This window comes from Dendropsophus ebraccatus, chromosome 5 (assembly GCF_027789765.1).
Source record: "Dendropsophus ebraccatus isolate aDenEbr1 chromosome 5, aDenEbr1.pat, whole genome shotgun sequence".
NCBI classification, from domain to species: Eukaryota; Metazoa; Chordata; class Amphibia; order Anura; family Hylidae; genus Dendropsophus; species Dendropsophus ebraccatus.
Window position 1 is genome coordinate 34,178,572 of NC_091458.1, and position 16,568 is coordinate 34,195,139.

Consider the following 16,568-nt stretch of genomic DNA (forward strand, 5'->3'; position numbering starts at 1 on the left):
CCATCAAACCCTTCTCTTTTCCATTCACAGCTCGGTAATTATTTTTATTACATGTCCTTAGGGCGCTTTTATAAGCAGGTAAAGTTACGTCTCAATCCTCCTGTAATTCTAGTCTTGTCAGTGACTTCATTTGTACAAGGAGCAGCATTGTGCGCTGGTTGTGATAACCCGGCCACTGACTATAAAGGAGCACTCCGGCCCCCGCCTAGAATTAGGCTAACACTTATATGTGGAGAACCCCCTGTCTTACATATAGCGAACTTTATTTACAATTGTCAGCTGCACGTTATTACATGTAGTGATGTACGGTCAGCGGCCAATGCTTTTATGTGAGGACCAAAAGACATGAAAAGACGATGATTGTTGACGATGATCGGCTGATTGAAGGCTCAATTTCACAGAACGATAATCGGCCTAATTCAGCCTTTCAGCCAACTATTGCTCCATGTAATAGGGCTCTGGTGAATAAGGGGGCTCTGGCAATGAAACATTGATTTTATAACCTACTGTGTATTGGACACCTCATATAGATTATAGACCACATTGTAAATTATAAAATTATATCATATATACACATATATATATATATATATTTCTTGTTACCAGTTTGCAAGAGACTGAAGACAGACACAATCTGCCTTGTACATTAGAGTCTGATCTGCTCCGGTTCATATGACAGCAGTAAATCCACCCAGCATTACCTAATGTACCATAATTACACCACACCTCAGAGGTGTCAGTCAGTGTGATCCTGACATACATGTACAGTACATGGCATGTGTTTACTTTGTGGAAGGTCAAAAGGTAATGGGCAGAGACACATAAAACTTATATACAGACTTGCTTGTAAATGTTCTTGTACTCTAAATTCTTATAGCTGCAGTTTATGTTCCAGGGCTGACGCCGCCACCATTTCTGACTATTTTGGTGGGGACAATGTTTTTTTTTTTTTTCTGTTCTGTCAGACACTGCATCCAAGTATTCCCAACTACTCCCTTTTAGGCTATGTTTACACTACACAAGTTCCGCAGAAATCACGGCCGTGATTTCTGCGGTACTTACCTAGTGCTGCAGGCTGAGGGAATCCGGGCCGGAGTGTATACACATGGTATACACTCAGGCCGGGATCCCTAGCGGTGCCTTAGAAAACGGACATGTCAGTTTTCTGCGGCTGCTATTCACTGAAAACCCTGTCAGTTAACACAATGGAGCGAGCGGCTCCAGCAACATGCTCCATTGTGTGCTGTGGGGAGTGATGATGCGGGCGCACACCCGATGGGCCTGCATCAGAACTCAGCGGCGCTAAAGATCATCCGGCTGGTACTGCAGTACTGGCCGGGATGATCTTTTCTGAGACCAGCCAGTCCATGACCTGGCTGGGGGGGGGGAATGGGGGGTTACAGCCTGCAGCAGAACGCCTCCTTGACACTGTGCATCAGAAAATAAAAGTGTTTTTCTGACTTATGGAAGCACGACTGGATATATAAGGTACAATTGCAGCTGACAGATTCACTTTGAAGCTGGGTTCACACTACGTATATTTCAGGCAGTATTTGGTCCTCATGTCAGGTCCTCATAGCAACCAAAACCAGGAGTGAATTGAAAACACAGAAAGGCTCTGTTCACACAATGTTGAAATTGAGTGAATGGCCGCCATATAACAGTAAATAACGGCCATTATTTCAACATAACAGCCGTTGTTTTAAAATAACAGCAAATATTTGCCATTAAATGACGGCCATCCACTTAATTACAACATTATGTGAAAAGATCCTTTCTGTGTTTTCAATCCACTCCTGGTTTTGGTTGCTATGAGGACCTGACATGAGGACCAAATACTGCCTGAAATATACGTAGTGTGAACATAGCCTAAAGCTGTACTGGTACGCAAAGAAACATCTCAGTTACATGTTAGGTGGCTGTAGATGCAGATTAGATATATTACAATCAGCAGATTTTCATCTAAGCTATATACGTTGGGGTTTTTCTTTTGCTTTTCTGATTTAAAAATATTTGTCACCTATCCACAGGATTGGGACCTCTGTGCCCCCATGGGGATCTCTCTGTCGACGACCAGGCTTCTTTGTTATGAATCAAGTCGCGGGTACGGCACATAACTCGCGGCTCCCATATCCTACACATCCTATAGGGCAGCATATAGGCGCCTGATTAAAATGGATGTCTCCTTAGTTATATAATTGTATTCCAGAAGAGGGTGGGAGGGAACGGAATAGAGCGAGCGAAAGAGAGGAGATAAAAACTGATAGGAGATGACAAGCGAGGGCAGGAGAGAACGAGAGGAAGCAGACAGGGCAAGAAAGATAAACGGAAAATGGATAGAGCGAGAGAGAGCAAGAAGAAGCAGGGGACAGAGCGCGAGCAGGGGGACAGGGCGAGGGGCAAGGGGACAGAGCGCAAGTAGGGGGGCGGTGTGGAAACGGGAGAGAGCGAGAGCAGGGCACTGTGATGGACAGGGTAAGACAAAGTGGGAGAAAATAAGCAGAGATAGTGACGGACAGAGCAGGAAAAAGAGTGAGTCATAGTGCCAGAAAGAGCAGGGAAGACAGAGTAGGAGACAATGGGACAGAGCAAGAAACAAGTGAAAGGAAGGAGAGCATAAGAGAAGGTATGAGGAGTCATATTGCTAGGATATACCATGACTTTATGGTATAAGATGGTCTGACCTGGTACACAGAACTTGGGTAAAGCTGTATACCCGGCGCTCCCTGCTGTCCCCTGTAGAGGGGGTGGCTGAGACTCTGATGTGCTGAGAAACACAACTTACCACAGCGCTGTGGCCCCCTCATTTATATAGTCATATGCCTTTACTTTATAAGATGGGAATAAAACTTTAGGAAAAAATCTTGCTTCACAACTTGCTGGGAGAGAAGTCTATAACCTCAGAAATACTCGGCCAAAATATGTCTCTTTGCTGGAGAACGTGTTTGATTCGAAAGACGTAAAGTGACACTGTCACCCCCTTTGTGCATTCTGACTTCTCTACACAGGTGTAAAGGGTAAATTTAGCGTTTTACATACCTTATTTCATATCATACGTCATGGTGTTTGTTCAAGTAAAAAGTGTCCTTTTATCAACTGCAGTGGGCGTGGCCTCGCGGCATTAGCACCACTTAGCCCCGCCCACAACGTACAGTTGGCCCTAGACCTTTCGGCCAGCCTGTTCCGATGGCCGACGAGGGGGCGGGGCCAACGGTGCTGTTGTGGGCGGGGCTAAGTGGCGCTAATGCCGCGAGGCCATGCCCACGGGTAGTGTGGCGCTGAAAAATTATTCACAGAATAACACACATTACAAAGTTATACAACTTTGTAATGTATGTTATGTCTGTGAATCGCCCCCTTCCCTGTGTCCCACCATCCCCGCCCTTGTACCCGGAAGTGTGTGGTGCATTATACATTACCTGATCCGTGTCGAGGGCCGTCCGCCTTTTTGTGCCAAACGTCGCGTCATCAGCTGCTCAGCCGCGGCTGAGCACAGTTGTGATGCGGCGGAGGGGGGACGGCGGCAGCGATTCGGCCGTCCGTCTGAAGATGACGTTTGGCACAAAATGGCGGACGGCCATCAACACGGATCAGGTAATGTATAATGCACCAAACTTCCGGGTACACGGGCGGGGGTGGTGGGACACGGGGAAGGGGGCGACATAACATACATTACAAAGTTGTATAACTTTGTAATGTGTGTTATTCTGTGAATAATTTTTTAGCGCCGCACTACCCCTTTAATACAATCTGCAGTTGATAAAAGGACACTTTTTACTTGAACAAGCACCATGACGTATCATATGAAATAAGGTATGAAAAACGCTAAATTTACCCTTTACACCTGTGTAGAGATGTCAGAATGTAAAAAGGAGGTGACAGTGTCACTTTAAGGTCCATTTACACAGAAAGATTATCTGATAGATTATCTGCCAAAGATTTGAAGCCAAAGCCAGAAACAGAGATCATGCCATAAAGGAAAGCCTGAGATTTCTCCTCTTTTCAAATCCATTCCTGGTTTTGGCTTCAGATCTTTGGCAGATAATCTGTCAGATAATCTTTCTGTGTAAATGGACCCTTAAATGAATGGGGAGGGGGACCATCTCTTATTGTTAACAGAGCGAAGGGGGAAGATTAAAGGTCCGGTTCAGAGCACTTGACTGTTTGGATGGAGCTGTCACTGATACATATAGAACAGTGCACAATGTAAATATTTGGAGCGTATTTACTCAGTGGAAGTGGAGAGGAATTTAGCATCCGATTAACCACTTAGGGGCTTCTAGACGTAAGCCAGGTGTTGGCGCAATTATTCATACTTTATACTATTGTGACTTGCTAGAGGGATCGACAAAAAACGAGCAGTTCATCAAACTCATTCCACAAAGATCATAACAAACAGAAAACGGCTGGGGAGCAAGACAAAGCGGCAGGGTGACGCATACTGGAACTGTAGGCGTATTAATCAAACAGAGGCATTAGCTGCTGCATGAAGTGTCAGGTTTATACAACATACAAGGACAGATGTAACCCCACACACACTGACCAAATCAGTCCTGCTTGCAGGCACAGGCCGAGGTAAACCAGGTATCCAGGGGTAGGACCCTGCTGAATGACCTTCCAACTCAACTCCTCATTTTGTCATGGGGATAGTAAAGCAGATGGCTTTATTGTGCTTACCGCTATAACTCCTGACCTTTTAATATACCCCCACCGATCCTGTGAATGGGGACACAAATGTCCCAGCAATGAATGGAGCACACAATACACCTGAATGACCACTGCTCCATTTATTTGCTATGGGGCACCTTAGCGCTTTAGAGTGATGAACTTAGATGCATTAGGCAGCCCCCAGAAGATGGAATGGGTTTTTTTATATGTCAAATATTGACTTATTGACCAATTTACTCATACGTGGCAGTGGGCGAAAGGTCTTGTTCCTTTCTGAGAAAAGCTAGTCTCCACAGTTTTTCCCAGAAGCACTGCTTGTACAACTCCATATACCAGCTGGATATCTTCAATGAAAACCTGTCCCTTCTACCCCAGCTGAGCCTTTCAGCTTGACTTAAACAATACATAAGCTCTAAGGGGGAGATTTATCACACATGGTGTAAAGTGAAACTGGCCCAGTTGCCCCTAGCAACCAATCAGATTCCACTTTTTATTTTCCAAAGAGTCTGTGAGGAATGAAAAGTTGAATCTGGTTGGTTGCTAGGGGTAACTGAGCCAGTTTCACTTTACACCATGTTTGATAAATCTCCCCCTATACACTTACAACCTTCTTAAAGGTTATCCAGAATTGAAAAAAAAAAACATGAAAAAACAGCACCGCTCTTGTCTCCAGTTTGAAGGGGGGTTTGCAATTAGGCTTATTCACTTCAATGGAACTAAGTTGCAAAACCTGCACCCAAACTGGAAACAAGAGGGTTGTGTTTCTGGGGGGAAAAATGGCCATGTTTTTCTAAGCCTGGAAAACCACTTTAAAACCAGTAAGAAGACTGTGTACTTACTGTATGAGGTATATAAGGCAGCCCGTAGAATGGCTCTTGGGTTTCCTTTAAGATATCGGTTGTTGAGCCTTTTAGGGGGTGTTTTCCATGGTAAATCTGATCCAACATAGAGTAGAAGACCTGGAATATACAAACCAACCGTGAACTCATTAGAATAAACTTGCCCTTGTCTATCACACCAGTACTGGTGACTACTAAGTAAATAGGTGCCATACTGTTCCGATCTAAAAGGGTTGCCCTCTCCAAGTAGCTTCATTGTATTTTAAGTTTTTATTGTGACAACCTTTCCTCTATGAATGCAAAGATTTAGTGAGAACTGAACTCACTCACCTGGAGCTGCATATCTGATGCTGCAGCTACTTTTTTGGATTCGCAGAGACGAGATACCATAGGTTTGGACAACGGCTACGATAGAAAGGAAATTGTAGACAATAAGTATTAACATGTGTAAAATGGAGAAACTAGTAAATAGGAAAAGTAATAAACGTATAATTGCTGGGAACCCCAAAGATCTTGAGACGTCTCTATGACATGTGAAGAGGTTTTTTTTTTGTTAAGTGATCGATACATTTTAAAATGCATTGGTGCTGTCCAACACCAAATTATGAGGCCCTAATGCCCCCTCCTTATGATGGAGGTGCAAAGTGAGTGAAATACAAGTCATTTATTTTATTTAAAAAAAAAAAAAGGGAAAAAGGGGCTTTTTCTGCGAAATTGGACTTTTGAAGAAAAAAAAAAAAAAAAAAGAAAAGAGAAGTTTGCAACAGTTGCATGGCTGATTCCCAGCATAATGCCTGCAGTGTTTACCTGTCCAGTCTGGTAGTGTCGTGCAAACTGGTTTACGACCCGGTAATCACTGGCAAAGTACTCCATTAGAATAGAAGGGACCTCAGCAAAGTCTGTAGCACATCTGGTGCCTAGAAAACAGTAAAACAATCTAATAAGAACAGAGGCAGCTACATGTCAAACACAACATGCACATAATTACATAATATGCCATCTATAAAACCTGAAGGGGACGAAACATATAAGCCTGTTGCATCCGTATCTTAAAGATTAATGTCCCCCCTCCTGTGCCTCTTTAAGCTTTTGGAAAACTACACAACTCCCAGCATACATGGTTAGAAGAGTCACATGTTCAGAAACATTTCAGCAATATGTATTGCTATCCTATACAGTAAAAACCCTTATAAACCTCAGAAATCAGATCCCTTATAATTCAATGGGGGAAAAGTAATGGTTACAAGTGACCAAGCAATCCGCTGTGCAGGAATTCTTCTCTGGATTTAGTCACAATGAGTAAATTAAGAGTTATTTCTGACAGGTGCTTTACTCACATTGTGTTGAGAGATTGGACATGCAGTGGTTTAGCTAACCTCAGAACCATTCACATGTGTAACACCTGTCTGCTGTGGTTATAAGAATAACCCTCTACACCTTCCTGCACAGATTGCCTACACCTTCTCTTGTTACTACATATACTCATGTACAGTGTGACTGAGCGCCTGCACCTTCTCTCCTCACTACATATAGTCATGTACAGTGTGACTGAGGGCCTACACCTTCTCCCTCACTACATACACTCATGTACAGTGTGACTGAGGGCCTACACCTTCTCCCTCACTACATATACTCATGTACAGTGTGACTGAGGGCCTACACCTTCTCCCCTCACTACATATACTCATGTACAGTGTGACTGAGGGCCTACGCCTTCTCCCTCACTACATATACTTATGTACAGTGTGACTGAGGGCCTACACCTTCTCCCCTCACTACATTTAGTCATGTACAGTGTGACTGAGCGCCTACAACTTCTCCCCTCAGTACATATACTCATGTACAGTGTGACTGAGGGCCTACACCTTCTCCCTCACTACATATAATCATGTAAAGTGTGACTGAGCGCCTACAACTTCTCCCCTCAGTACATATACTCATGTACAGTGTGACTGAGGGCCTACACCTTCTCTCCTCACTACATACACTCATGTACAGTGTGACTGAGCGCCTATGCCTTCTCCCTCACTACATATACTCATGTACAGTGTGACCGAGTGCCTACGCCTTCTCCCTCACTACATATACTCATGTACAGTGTGACTGAGGGCCTACACCTTCTCCCCTCACTACATATAGTCATGTACAGTGTGACTGAGCGCCTACGCCTTCTCCCTCACTACATATACTCATGTACAGTGTGACTGAGCGCCTACGCCTTCTCCCTCACTACATATACTCATGTACAGTGTGACTGAGGGCCTACACCTTCTCCCCTCACTACATATAGTCATGTACAGTGTGACTGAGCGCCTACGCCTTCTCCCTCACTACATATACTCATGTACAGTGTGACTGAGGGCCTACGCCTTCTTCCCTCACTACATATGCTCATGTGCAGTGTGGATGAGGGCTTACACCTTCTCCCCTCACTACATATACTCATGTACAGTGTGACTGAGGGCCTATACCTTCTCCCCTCACTACATATACTCATGTGCAGTGTAACTGAGGGCCTACACCTTTTCCCCTCACTACATATACTCATGTACAGTGTGACTGAGGGCCTACACCTTCTCCCCCCTCACTACATATACTCATGTACAGTGTGACTGAGGGCCTACACCTTCTCCCCTCACTACATACACTCATGTACAGTGTGACTGAGTGCCTACGCCTTCTCCCTCACTACATATACTCATGTACAGTGTGACAGAGTGCCTACACCTTCTCCCCTCACTACATATAGTCATGTACAGTGTGGATGAGGGCCTACACCTTCTCCCCTCACTACATATACTCATGTACATTGTGACTGAGGGCCTACACCTTCTCCCTCACTACATATAGTCATGTACAGTGTGACTGAGGGCCTACACCTTCTCCCCTCACTACATATACTCATGTACAGTGTGACTGAGGGCCTACAACTTCTCCCCTCAGTACATATACTCATGTACAGTGTGACTGAGGGCCTACACCTTCTCCCTCACTACATATACTCATGTAAAGTGTGACTGAGGGCCTACACCTTCTCCCCTCACTACATACACTCATGTACAGTGTGACTGAGCGCCTATGCCTTCTCCCTCACTACATATACTCATGTACAGTGTGACTGAGGGCCTACACCTTCTCCCCTCACTAGATATACTCATTCAGGTCATCTTTAAGACGCTGAATTAAGCATTGCTAAAAACTTACAGTGGAAAATCTGACAGTTCTCAATGAAATAAGGAGCATCCATTGCAAGTTTATTTAGAAATGGTAAAAACAGAAACTCTAATAATATTTGCACAGCTGGATGTGGAGTCACACTCGGCTGTTCACACCCTTCCCAAACACCAGCGGGCCACTGGAAAAACTGGCCCCACATGAAAAGCATAGGCTGTCATTGTGTTATATGGCCACTTCCATCGTCCTACTATACACAATCGTACATCAACACATCGAGAGGACATTGGGCCTAAATGTGTAGTAGTATATCCATGGTGAATCCGCATTTTATCCCTGCATACATTATCAGTGTAGATATCAATAGTGACAATTTGCTATGAATGGGCATAGTCATTATTTACTTATTAATATAGCATCAACATAATACACAGCGCTGTCCAGAGACTGTCACTTATCCCCCTAATTTGTACTGGGGCTCCCAATTCCTAATTTCCTATTAAAAAGGGGAACTATCAGCAGGTTAGATGAATGTAACCTGCTAATAGCCCCCTATTGGGCGCAGAGGAGGAAGGTATGCGTCTTACCTTCCTCCTCGGCGCCGTTCCCGTGCTATTAGTTTAAAAATATCTTAAGTCTTCCAGTACTTACCAGGTGCTGTATGTCCTACAGGAAGTGGTATTCTTCCCAGTCTGGAAGGCAGGAGAGGCAGTGTAGCCCTAACTTTATGGTGAAGCTATCATATGTAGACAAAACCTCTTCCACACGCAATGGCCAACAACTGCATGATTTTGCTATGTAAACTGCAGCGTCACTAGCAAAAATCGTGCAGCCACTGGATACTGGGTGTGAGCAGTGTTTTGCTTGCTCCATTAAACTTTCATAAAGTGATATAATAATGATAGGATATGCCATCACTTTATGACTGGTGGGGACTGGCTGACAGGGCCCCCTTCCAAATTTCAGAATGAGGTGTCTGTAACAATGATTTTTGGCCCTGAACAGCAGCTGTAGCCAGATCCATTCACTACAACAAACCCATGCTATAGATCCCTGGGGGGTGTATGCCATAGGGTAGTATTACACAGGCCGATGGGGGCATGAAAATAACTGTAAACGAGCGCCAATCTGCTAGATCTGTGCTCATTTACTGGGCCTATTACCCGATAATCGTTTAACAAGGGCTGCATGGACATCATTACCGCAGCCGTCCCGGCCTGTGATTGGCTGAAACTGGAGCGCACAGGACCCGGGGAGAATCAGAGAGCAAGAGGGGCCCTGCAGCATGGACAGGTAAAGTATGCAATTTTCATATCGTCAGCCGCCATCCGCGCACCGCTATTACACGTAGCGATGTGCGGTCGGCGCTGAGAATTATAGGTCCAAACCTATATCAACAATCAGCCGATGATTGTTGTCATCGGCTGATCGTTGTGTTTATTACACGGAGCAATAATCAGCCGGATAGGGCCGATTCGGCTGATTATCGTTCCGGGTAATAGTACCCATAAAGGCTAAATCTGTGCTTTGGGGTCCTATACATCAGTTAATAAAGTGACATGATTCCAGTCTGTAGGAATACCCCTTTAAGTTTCCTTTCAAGCACATAAGCTTTGAACAGATGGTCCTTTTCTGCATTCTCCTACACTGTATCAGCGAAAAAAAATAAAACATTTATTATTTTTCCAACTCTCATTTCTATGCACTCCTCTATTCTGATGTGAAAGAACATCTGCCTCAAAGAGGACACAGAACAAACAATCTCAGTGAACCATTAGCCCTTATACACAGTCCATGATGACAACACACAATAGAAATATGCAGAGTAAGAGGCATTGTGAGAAAGTGGAGCAGATTAAAGGCAGGGGGTTGGATAACTTAGCGTTTATTAAAACAAGAATCAGCAATGTGACAACTATCTGATACTTGTGATGTTATAGGATTGTACTCTAAACACTTAGGGCCCTATTCTTAGGTGCGATAATCTGCCGAATCAGGCCGATTCAGTAGATTAATCGCTCCGTGTAATAAAAACAAAGTTCAGCTGATTGTGTCTTTTGATCCAGACCGAAAATCACAATGCCCAGCGGCTCCATTATAGGTCTATGGGGCTATTAAAAGAAGATGATTGACAGCCGGAAAGTGCAGTGATCTTCACATGGAAAGGTGTATAGATACAGACAGCTCTTACCAGTCACATGTTGGTAGCGTGTCCTCCCCAGCATAGAATGCATGGCATGCCCCATTTCATGGAACAGGTTCTCCATCATACCAGGCGTTAACAGCGTTGGTGAGCTCTTCGTGGACTGTGGGAAATTCAACATTAAAACTACCACAGGCAGCTGATATTCTCCATCTTCTTTAAGCCTCCCGCCACGTATCGTGAAGTGACAGTCCTGTTTAAGAAATCATAAACACATAACATTGCTGCCGTCACTGGAGTCTTTAGAAATGAGAAAGACTTAGGGTAAATTCACACGGGCGTCTCGCATAAAAAAAGCGCAGCTAATCCGCAATACATTTATTATTCTTATTATTATTAATACGTGTATTGCGGATTAGGTGCGGATTAGCTGCGGGTTTTTTATGCGAGACGCCCGTGTGAATTTACCCTTAAAGGGGTTGTCCAGGCTTAGAAAAGCATGGCTGCTTTCTTCCAGAAACAACACCTCTCTTGTCATGAGGATATCCTGGATAACCCCTTTAAGACTGAAGTTTATGCACTCTTACAGCCATAAGGGAAGTGCACACTTACTATATACGAAACAGATATTCTGCGTATTTTATAATTGACTTACTAGCAGAAAATCTGCAATGAATACAGCTCTCTACAGTGAGGAACACAGCATACACGCATTATTTTCTGAAGTGGCTAGACACCTTTAAATAATCAGAACCCCAGCCGTAAGGGATGATGTATGGATGCAACAATAACTATACCTATATAAAATAATATTACATACATTGATCCCAGAGCCTCATTAATAATCATCATCTTTCTTCCCATTGTTGTGTACATCTTGCACACAGCCTGTCCCTTCTGGCATGGCCTTCCTTCGCCAGTGGTTTTCAATCGTGTAAGTTGACAGGTCTGGCACCTTGTCCCATTTCAGCCTATGGAGCATAGCACTAAAGGGGATGCTGGATGCAACACATCTGGTATCTTACATCTTCCGTTTTCCTCTAGGGGCAGCTCTGGATCACCAGACATATGTAAACTAATCCCTAGAGGCAAAGACTAGATGCCAAGGCAGATTTGTGGTAGCAACAGGGTCAGCCATGCGCTAGGCTTTGCCGTCAATGTACTACCAACTCTAAACTGGCACTGACGTCTAAAACTAAAAAGCTTCATTATGACACAGTACTACTCCAAAACAGACTCAAAAACAGGCATTTTTCTACACAAATTGCAGAGTTTTAGGCTGGGTTCACACTATGTTTTTTACGTACACAAAAACATTATCAACCACATTTTTGTGTACCCTAAAACAAACTGATGCATTTTGATAATTTTTTTCTATAATTGAAGTCAATGGAAAAACGGATCAAAACGAATGCAGACAAATGCATCCATTTCTTGCAAACAGAACTGCAGAACTGCAACTACTTGGTAATAATGCATGGTGGGCATCCCAAAGGGCGTTTATGACATATCCTAGAGAAGACAAGCCATTAAAGGGGTTATTCAGGCTTAGAAAAACATGGCCACTTTCTTCCAGAAACAGCACCACTCTTGTCCTCAGTTTGGTGTGGGTTTTGTAGCTCAGTTCCATTGAAGTGAATGGAGCTGAATTTTAATACCACACACAACCCGAGGACAGGGGTGGCGCTTTTTTGTGTTTTGTGTATCTGTGTTTTTACTAAACCTGGATAACCCCTTAAACATCCCTTGAACTGAGGTCACTCCAGAATCTACAGGTTTTGTGTGGCTTTGTCATGGCTTACCTGTGGAGGCTTTTCTGCCCGATGAAAAAAATCACAATAAATATACCCCAAAAGGCCTTCACTTTCATGTACAACGGCCTAGGAGAAAGAAAAAAAAAAATACTGTAAACTATGATTTTCAGACTAAAGAAGATTCCTGAGAACCAAATAGAGCAGGAAGGCTCCTTTACGTTTAAGAAAATAATATTTAAGATCACAGCACAGCCCTGGAGACATATCATCACAGGGTTGTGCCAAGGTCAGCTATGTCATATGAGAAACAGATCGCTGATCTCAGGGAGACCAGCCAAACGATAACACTGCCGGCTGCTAGTAAAAGCGCTTAATGCAGTGAAATCCTAGGTGCATTGCTCCCTGGGAAATATGAACATGCAAAAGAAGAGCCCGTGGAACCTCACCAAAGAGTCTCAACACAGGACTAGCCAGATATCCCTCCAGGAAGGACCCAGCCAAGGGGTGGCTCCTGTAGGGAAACCACCAAAACCACCATATTAAGTGGCCCTATAAGTCAATGTAATGACAAGGGAAAAACCAAGGCCAGGTATCAGCGCCAGGTATCTGAGATCAGCAATCTGTTTCTCTTATGGCTTTACTAGGCATTGCTCCCACCTAGCCAGAATCCTTCTCTACACTGATGAGGGGCAACAACCCGAAACAGCTGTCTGGATGGATACCTGTCCTTGGTTTTTCCCTTGACATTACATTGACTTATAGGGCATCTTAATATGGTGGTTTTCCTACAGGAGCCACCCCTTGGCTGGGTCCTTCCCGAAGGGATATCTGGCTAGTCCTGTGTTTTGAGACTCTTAAATGAGGCTCCACTAGCTCTTCTTTTGCATAGCTATGTCATATGACATCTTAACACAGGATCTCAATATACGATGAGCATAGATCTGCAAGTTTTAACCCCCTGCTCTATGAGGTCAATATGAGTAGTTGGGAGTTTTTCACATTCTCACAGATCAATAGTTACCAGCTTCCTGACGTCCTCCGACCACACCTCTCCCCTCTCCGGCTGCTCAGAATACAGAGAAATGCCAAGAAGCTGGTTAAAAAGAGAATTTAATCCTTCCATGCAGGCACCAAGGGAGAAGAATGGAGAGTACAAACTGGGCTCTATGTTATACCTAAGGGAGATGAAAAGACAAAAACAGCATGTTAGCAGGCTGTAAGAAAAGAGGGGTGCCAAGTAGTAGTCAGTAATACGGTCATGTTTCCATCTGTGGCTACATACAAAAGCAAAATAGTCACTTTGTCCCACTGAATAGTGATGCCAGCCAGAAGTGGTGACAAGTCAATGGAAAAAACCACAAGCCTAGTTCTAGAAAAACACATCATCCTAATGGAGCTCAGTGGTTACACAGTAGCCTTGCAGCGCTGGGGTCCTGGATTCAAATCCCACCAAGGGCAACATCTGCAAAGAGTTTGTATGTTCTCTCCGTGTTTGCGTGGGTTTCCTCCGGCTACTCCAGTTTCCTTCCACACCCAAAATATACAGATAGGTAAATCTAGATTGTGAGCCCTAACGGGGACAGAGAGCAATAATTGGCAAAACCTTTGTAAAGTGCTGCGGAATCTGTGTGCGCTATGCAAATAAAAGCATTATTAATAGTTCTGTAAGTGTCAGCTCTCCAAAGCTTCAATAGCTTATTCCACATATATACGAGCTAATATATATATACGAGCATATATATATATATACATACACACACATATATATATATATAGCACCTATAGCTCACAGAGCAGACCAGATAGAGGACCGCACAGTGCATAGCCTTTCAGTTGTTGCATAACTACAATTTCCATCATGTCTACACAACCAAAGCTTTGACAATCCAGGCATGATGGTAAATGGTAGGGTTTTTTTTAACACCTGGAAGGCCAAAGGTCGTCTACCACTGCCCTAGCGGCTGCGCCCACAGAAGGCATTCCATACAGGCGGTATATATACACATGGCACATCCGTACAGGCTGTATATACACATGGCACCTCCATACAGGCTGTATATACACATGGCACCTCCATACAGGCTGTATATACACATGGCACCTCCATACAGGCTGTATATACACATGGCACATCCATACAGGCTGTATATACACATAAGACATCCGTACTGGCTGTATATACACACAGCACATCCGTACAGGCGGTATATACACATAGGACATCCGTACAGGCTGTATATACACACAGCACATCCATACAGGCTGTATATACACATGGCACACCCATACAGGCTGTATATACACATGGCACCTCCATACAGGCTGTATATACACATGGCACCTCCATACAGGCTGTATATACACATGGCACATCTATACAGGCTGTATATACACATAAGACATCCGTACTGGCTGTATATACACACAGCACATCCGTACAGGCGGTATATACACATAGGACATCCGTACAGGCTGTATATACACACAGCACATCCATACAGGCTGTATATACACATGGCACATCCATACAGGCTGTATATATACACAGTACATCTATACAGGCTGTATATACACATGGAACATCCGTAAGGCTGTATATACACATGGAACATCTGTACAGGCTGTATATACACACACAGCACATCCGTACAGGCTGTATATACACAGGTCACCTTTATACAGGCTGTATATACAAACAGCACATCCATACAGGCTGTATATACACATGGCACACCCATACAGGCTGTATATACACATAAGACATCCGTACTGGCTGTATATACACACAGCACATCCGTACAGGCGGTATATACACATAGGACATCCGTACAGGCTGTATATACACACAGCACATCCATACAGGCTGTATATACACATGGCACACCCATACAGGCTGTATATATATATATATATATATATATATATATATATATATATATATACACAGCACATCTATACAGGCTGTATATACACATGGAACATCTGTACAGGCTGTATATACACACAGCACATCCGTACAGGCTGTATACACACAGGTCACCTTTATACAGGCTGTATATACACAGGTCACATCCATACAGGCTGTATATACACAGGTCACATCCATACGGGCTGTATATACACAGGTCACATCCATACGGGCTGTATATACAAACAGCACACCTATACAGGCTGTATATACATAGGCCACATTTATGCTTAATAAAATGATCAAAACTTTTAAAGAAGTTGAAGGACTTAATAATGGTCAAGAGGAAAAAACTGAACACAAGAACAAGGAGACACACAATCTGGGATTAGGTAGGGCAAGGATCAGAAGCATCATAAGAAAATAATCCTCAGTAGTAGATGCTTGGAACAAACTTCCAGCAGATGTGGTAGGTAAATCTACAGTAAGTGAATGTAAACCTGCCTGGGAGAAACATATATCTATCCTATGGAAATAATATAGGAGGAGACTAGATGGACCAGGTGGGTCTTTTTTGGTGACGATCTTCCATGTTCCTAAATCCTACTGCTATAGTAGGGCAGCTAAATACATGATCACCGGGATCACAGCTAGTCAGTAAGCCCAAGGCGTCAGGAAATCCAGACATTTTGCTGGATGAAATAACTTACTTTCCGGGTCATTTCTCTTTCTCATTTTGGGGTGAGAGAGTCTCTAGCTGTGATCTCTCCTCCTGACTCTTCCCTCCATCGCATCACTTCAAAAGTCTTTTCTCTCGGGCCGAGCTAATGTGACTCATGTGCCTTTCATTAGCTTGCCATGGGTAGGCCGACTCTCATCCCCGTAATACAAGGATCTCCCCGATTGTCATAAAAATTACAGCCAGCCTGTTACATAAGCTTCTGGTTGGCAAAAGAAAGCGAACCGCAAGATGTTTGACATCTGCTTCTAGCAAAGCTTGTTCTTTTCAGCCGCTGCCAGGAAAGTCGATCTATACGCCCCTCCCCATATTGAAGTCGACCATCGCAGAAGGTCAGGCAAAC

The 16,568-nt window shown here is 43.8% G+C and overlaps 1 protein-coding gene across 1 annotated transcript in view; it reads right to left on the reverse strand.

Moving 5' to 3' along the window:
* The window catches only part of MIPEP (mitochondrial intermediate peptidase), a 56,502-nt gene that overhangs the window by 21,055 nt on the left and 18,879 nt on the right, over positions 1-16,568 (reverse strand). Inside the window, exons 11-16 of the mRNA XM_069972058.1 lie at positions 13,600-13,753; positions 12,627-12,704; positions 10,873-11,077; positions 6,315-6,424; positions 5,838-5,912; positions 5,508-5,627 (exon numbers count right to left, since the gene is read on the reverse strand). Of these exons, the coding sequence (XP_069828159.1) occupies positions 5,508-5,627; positions 5,838-5,912; positions 6,315-6,424; positions 10,873-11,077; positions 12,627-12,704; positions 13,600-13,753 (742 nt within the window). The remainder of the gene's footprint in view (positions 1-5,507; positions 5,628-5,837; positions 5,913-6,314; positions 6,425-10,872; positions 11,078-12,626; positions 12,705-13,599; positions 13,754-16,568) is intronic.